The 6,864-nt window shown below is 37.4% G+C and overlaps 1 protein-coding gene across 1 annotated transcript; it reads left to right on the top strand.

Moving 5' to 3' along the window:
* Positions 1-2,718: 2,718 nt before the first annotated feature.
* On the top strand, positions 2,719-4,496 carry LOC108674633 (probable G-protein coupled receptor Mth-like 3; the record flags this gene model as incomplete). The annotated part of the gene is given in 4 exon segments (XM_018162593.2): positions 2,719-2,786; positions 3,144-3,273; positions 3,869-3,976; positions 4,287-4,496. Coding segments are annotated over 4 exon segments (486 nt in total). The 3' UTR covers positions 4,477-4,496.
* Positions 4,497-6,864: the final 2,368 nt, after the last annotated feature.

Raw genomic sequence — 6,864 nt, 5'->3', positions numbered from 1 at the left:
AGAAATGTCGACTTCAGTGCTCGGGACTCCATTCAAATGTAGCGGAAATTTTTTTGCATCTTGGACGCGTTTCTTGCTCGTCATATTTGATGGGCAGCGGATGGAGGAGATTGAAAGGAGGCGTTCCTTTTATGCGCCCCGGACTTTCTTTGGACGCCCCGGACACCCCGGACATTCGGTTCGATATATGCTTCACCCCGGACACCCCGGACACCCCGGACTTTCTTTGGACGCCCCGGACACCCCGGACATTCGGTTCGATATATGCTTCACCCCGGACACCCCGGACACCCCGGACACCCCGGACTTTCTTTGGACGCATTCTTTGGAGCGGCAGTCGAGTAAAAACTCTTCATTAACATGTGAGAGATACGTCGCGCTACTGCCTCAAGGATTCGGGGAAATGGCTCTTTCACAACAAATTTTTTAGGATTGAATAACCACTATATTTTTGTTGACATTTGCATCGCTGAAAATTCATTAACGGTTATAATTTAACTAATTATTATTATGCTTTCTGATGGAAATAATCTTATGTGAAGTTTTGTTTGTAACTTCTTCGATTTTTTTGTACGCTCGGTGACAATTTTCCTCCAATGCAGAATCCTCGTAATACCAACGCTTCTTTGTACACGTTTTTTAGTTTGATGTAAAAATTACGCTCTTTCAATTTTATTCGTTATTGATCAAGATCTCTGCATTTATGTTTTATGATCATTTTAAAACGAAAAAATTGTTTTAAATAGTTATTTCCAACAATATTAATTCATATTCATGCAACTTCTAACTACTAAAATGTCACAATAAGAGAAAGCCATACTATAATACTATATTATATCACCATAAGTCTATTGTATTTTTCTATTTGCCGACTTTCTCAACTAATTTAGAAATTCATTGATACAACATAAGCTTCAAGTAACAATTATATTGTGACTGTTATTGAGACTCCTACTATCAAGTTATTTAGCAAGTTCTCATTAACTTAATTTTGAAAAATCACCTTAATTTCTTTGTTGTATTTTTATGTAGATTTCACGTTGATTTAATCACTCCAGAGTTTATTCAGACCAGCATATTTGTTGAATTTATTACTTATTCTTATTATTACATAAATAAGTTGTTTTTCCATAAATTTCCTCGACTTCCGAATGTTCACACATCAATTATGAATTTATCAGAGGTTCGATTGTTCGTGCGCTTCGTAAATAACCCTTATATAAATACAGCCCTAATGAGAGCCAAATGGTAAACGCTGTCTAATTTTACCCATCGGGTTTTATAGGCACTTTATGGCATGATGGTCGTAAGGTGAGGCAATAAAGTAACGTTAGCGCCCCAATTGCTCTTTTTGTACCTCTGGAACCATACTTTCAAAACTCGCTAAGTGAACGTAAGTACTTACGCTCAATTTTCTTGTCTATGATTGGTGGATTTTGCTTGAAAGGCCGTCAATGATTGACTGATGAACTTACGATCTCTTAACTTTTTTTGAAAGTATAGGACCTGGGATTTTCTGCATACCTTAATTGGCTCAGTAACATCGACTCGGTTTTCTATGTCTAGGAATTTTCATTCTCTCTGTCGCTCCTCTGAAAGATTATATGTTTATTTGCATTACTTTAATTAAGCGTGATATATGATTCATTCACATTTTTTTACAGTGCTTCTGAAGTAGGTCGATATGATCACTATTGAGTAAACCTGCGAGTCTCCATTTAATGGATTCGTACCTGAGATCGGTGGTATAATCCTTGCATAAACTCAGTTATTCCTTCAATTGAACGCAATAATGCTATTAAGCCAACAACATCAACGTATTATTTATGCATAATTTTCTTCACGGGACGTCGGCCTCCGCTTGAGACAAGCAGAGAAGATAAATGTCTTACATCCTGCATACATGAACGACTCAAGCCCAAACATAGCTGAGACCCGCCGTCAGACACCTCGCGCTGTGGAGCGAAGAACAGAAACAATGTCACTAGCTACGCATAAATCGCACAGGACTTCTAAATAACGTAGAAAAACGTCAGAAACACGACATCCACGAGGGACAAGAAAACTCCAACTGTCCTCCAATACTCCAATAACTCCAACTGTCCCTATGAACAATTATACTGGACGCAGGTGGTCAGGTCTCATGAGTGACTTAAGCCATAACTATATTAACTGAACAATTATACTGGACGCAGGTGGTCAGGCCTCATGAGTGACTTAAGCCATAACTATATTAACTGAACAATTATACTGTACACAGGTGGTCAGGTCTCATGAGCTCCAACAAGATGCAGGCAGTAAGGCTGCGCTGGAAGTGTCTCTACAGCCATAAATATATTAACTGTACAATTATACTGTACACAGGTGGTCATGTCTCATGAGTGACTTAAGCCATAACTACATTAACTGAACAATTATACTGTACACAGGTGGTCAGGCCTCATGAGCTCCAACAAGATGCAGGTAGGAAGGCTGCGCTGGAAGTGTCTCTACAGCCATAACTATATTAACTGAACAATTATACTGTACACAGGTGGTCAGGCCTCATAAGCTCCAACAAGATGCAGGTAGTAAGGCTGCGATGGAAGTGTCTCTACAGCCATAACTATATTAACTGTACAATACTACTGTACGCAGGTGGTCAGGTCTCATGAGCTCCAACAAGATGCAGGTAGTAAGGCTGCGATGGAAGTGTGTCACTTAAGCCATAACTTGTCNCTTACCTACCATGCAAGGATCCGTTCTTCCCGCCCCGCACTTCGGCGCTGTTTCCTGCTGGTTTGCCAGTCAGTGTCTTGAATTTTTTTATATTTTAATCCCTTATAGATTAGATTTAAATTCGCTTTAGATGATTTTGATTTTCTTGATTTGATAGTTTTTTTATTTATTCGATGATTTTGATTTTTTTTGACAATTTTTTTATTAGATGATTTTGATTTTTTTATTTGACAATTTTTTTATTAGATGATTTTGATTTTCTTGATTTTGGTAATTTTTTTATTAGATGATTTTGTTTCTATTAGATGATTTTGATTTTCTTGATTTTGGTAATATTTTTTATTAGATGATTTAGATTTTTCACACTTCTTAGACGACGAATCTCATTTATACTGATTTTATGAGAAAGAAATATTTTCTTCCAGAACCCTCTGCACTTGCGGTCTACCTCTTCGGTCCCATTACGATCCTGCTCGCCATCAACCTTGTTTGTTTCTGTTTGTCTGCGTACAAACTTTGCACCATCATCAAACACTCGGACAGGACAACCACACAGTGAGTTTGTCGATACTAACCTTCTTACGTTCAGGGGCCATACATTCAAAATTCGCTAATTGAACGTAAGTTCTTACGCTCTATTTTCATGTCCATGATTAGTGGATTTTGCTTGAAAGACCTTCAAGAATTGGCTGATGAAATTACGATCTCTTAACTTTTTTTGAAAGTATAGGCCCAGGAAATTAATTTAGTTAAGTGGCAGCAATGGACCGTGTGAGACGCCTGTAAAATATCTTGTAATGGAATATATTTAACTTCCTCAAACTAATATTAATTAATACTCTGAATAATTTTATAGAAATAATAATTTTGGAGACCAAGTTTACTGATTGTTTGAGAATCTACTTCAAAACTTAATTGTAAATGAACCCCTACGCACATCGAAAGACCACTGTTTAAAACCTTGCTGATGTTTTTGAAAGCTTTCCCTAACGGAAGTACAATTGACTTTCTTTGGTAAAACCATTATTGCCCTTGCTGATATTTTTGAGAGCTTTACAGTACAAAGTACAATTATTATAAATCCTTAGATAAATCCTTAGTACAATTATTTATAAATCCTTCCTTAGATAAAACTATTATTGCTCTTCAGTTTCGTTCAGTACCTGAAACTCTTCCTCCTGATGGGCGTGTCGTGGATTTTTGAAGTCATCTCTTTCTTCGTGGACGATTCCGGCAACAGCATCTTGTCGTATGCCTGGTGAGTTCTTAATTTGAAAACAATTTAAATCTTCTCACCGGCCTTGTTGATGAGCTACCCTCTATCGGTTTAGTTCATAAAATTATTAAATGAGTGGCGAGCTGACGATCATTTCTGAGGTAATAGAAAACGCTCTAAAAGAAAAATTATTGGGAAGATACGGAACATGAATTTCAGGGTAATGCCAAACAACATTTTCGTTTTTTTTTCAGGATTTTCTTCGATTTTGTACGTAATTTCTGTTTCGAAGTCACAATGCTTTACCAAGCGTGAATTTCAGGCCAAACAAAATATTCGTTTTTTTTTTCAGGATTTTCTTCGACTTCGTGAACATCATGCAGGGAGTTTTGATATTCGTGGTGTTCGTGTGCCGGCCGAGCGTCTTGCGTCTGTTGACGCGGGCTCTATGCGGCGCCCGCTGCTCCAGCCGCTGCTTCGCTCCCGTCGAAGAAAAAGATCGCAACGACACCGAGGTTGCTCCATGCAATACTGTTGTCTGAATCAACATTCGCATTCTTGATACGAAACATTTTATTGCTGTATCAGTTGGCAGTTATCACCGAGATTGCTCCTTTGCAATACTGTTGTCTGAATCAACTTTTGCATTCTTGATACGAAACATTTTATTTCTGTATCAGTTGGCAACTCCTACCCTATCTCTGCGTTCGGTAGGAAAATATTTTAATTGTAAATGGATGAAATATGGTCTTGATTGTAAACTAGAACACTTGCCCAGCTATCTCCAAACCCCTGATCGATAGAAACTCAGATTTTGAGCATCACAGCAAGAGTTTAATTGACAAATGCATTTTATAAGTTGTATCAATACATACTTTTATCGAAATAAGGCATCAAGTCTCTTTGTACTTTGTGCGTGTATGTGTGACACTATATTAACGATAGGTGCCAGTGGCGCTTCGTAATAACCTTATTCTACGTGGTAAGATATTTGTTATTGATGTTTTGATGTATTTATAAAAATAATTCTATGTGTTCAGTGTCAGTGGCGATGTGGCTATAGAATCCTTCTTGTATACCGCAGCCGTCACGGCTACGTTTCTCTGGGCATTCGTGACGATGTGCAGACGTGTTTGATGTGAGGACGTGTTTGATGTGCAGACGTGTTTGATGTGCAGACGTGTTTGATGTGCAGACGTGTTTGATGTGCAGACGTGTTTGATGTGCAGACGTGTTTGATATGCAGACGTGTTTGATGTGCGGACGTGTTTGATATTAGTCATTTAATGGCTTAGACGAAGGCGACAATAACGCTCATTTCATGTCTAATCATTAATTTTAGAATTATTTTAAAATATGATTTCCTTATGCCATAAATTTGCGTTTCAAAAGACAAATTGAGTGCATGCACTCAATTTTTCATCACAAAAAGAAATTGCAAATTTGTGATTTATTTACCATGTAAGAAATTTCTTTTAATCTTTGTAAATAAATGTGCAGTCTTTTAATAATAATATTTTGAGTAGTCATTTTGCATGCAATCTTCCTCCTACGTCCTCTCAAAATCGTTTTTTAATTCAATCTCATAAATTAATTTCACAAGTTATTCGCTCAAAAGTGAAAATTGTGAGTAACGAGCTCCAATTAAGGCATGTTCTCCTCAAGGTAAATGATAACAACTATCATTCTCAAGATGTTATTAGAAGCATCTTGTTCAAGCCGGTCAACAGCGATGCGAGGAGAATAGAAATCCAGGGCCCATACTTTCAAAAAAAGTTAAGAGATCGTAAGTTCATCAGCCAATCATTGACGGCCTTTCAAGCAAATCCACCAATCATAGACAAGAAAATAGAGCGTAAGTACTTACGTTCACTTAGCGAGTTTTGAAAGTATGGCCCCAGGAAAGAGTTCAAGCACAGGACAATCTTTGACTTTTAGCAGTCTAAGTAAATCTATCAAATCTCTCAAGGCTTCAATACAAGATTGATTCAATACAAAGCCTTCAAATTCATTCAATACAAAGATTTTGAATACAAAGCCTCCATAAATAGTTAGGCCACGAATCCTAGGAAGCAGAGCGCACTAACGAGCTACCAAGAGTTGCTAACGCCTGTTTAATTTTGTAAGTAGTTCACTTACGATTTTCCATATTAAATCTCAACCGACTTGACTTCTCTTTTTCTATGTTTAGAACATCAAGAAATTTATAATTAGCATAGAATTTTTCGGAAGTGGAAAATTTCAACTTCTTCAGTTTGATATTGTGTTAGCTTTGGCCTCCTAAAACGTAATGCATGTATACGACCACAATATAGCGCACTAGGAGACGACGCTTGTCCCGAACGCAACAAAAGCTATTGCGACTTACGCTTCTATCATTTTGAAGGCACGTAAATTAAGGCTTTCCTTTAATACTTGCACGAAAGCGTGACACAGTTCAGAAGCTTGCGGAGTACATTTCTTAACAGGTTTGTTATAAATACACTCGTGACAATGTTTTTCTAACTCAATCCTACCATATAATATTAATAAGTAGACTAAAATGAGACGTCAAATTGCGACTTGAGTTTCTCTCAGGAATCTCCACCAGGGTTGGTGTGCAGAACGGAAATTAAGGCTTTCCTATAGTATTTGGACGAAAGCGTGACAGTTCAGAAGCTTGCGGAGTAAATTTCTTAATAAGTTTGTTATAAATACACTCGTGACAATGTTTTCTAACTCAATCCTACCATATAATATAAGTAGACTAAAATGAGACATCAAATTGCGACTTGAGTTTCTCGATCAGTGGTATCTCCACCAGGGCAGAACGGTCGGTGTAGTCATGGTTCAGTTAGACAAGAATTTCTACGAAATTCGTTGTTTGCTGAAGACGAAACTAATTTAATGAGAATATTTGTGGACAACATTTGCCTTATTCTACCCGTCAA

The sequence above is a fragment of the Hyalella azteca genome, unplaced genomic scaffold (assembly GCF_000764305.2).
Source record: "Hyalella azteca isolate HAZT.00-mixed unplaced genomic scaffold, Hazt_2.0.2 contig17706, whole genome shotgun sequence".
In the NCBI taxonomy this organism is placed as follows: Eukaryota; Metazoa; Arthropoda; class Malacostraca; order Amphipoda; family Hyalellidae; genus Hyalella; species Hyalella azteca.
Note: the sequence above shows the minus strand (reverse complement) of the source record. Positions and strands in the feature narration are given on the sequence as shown.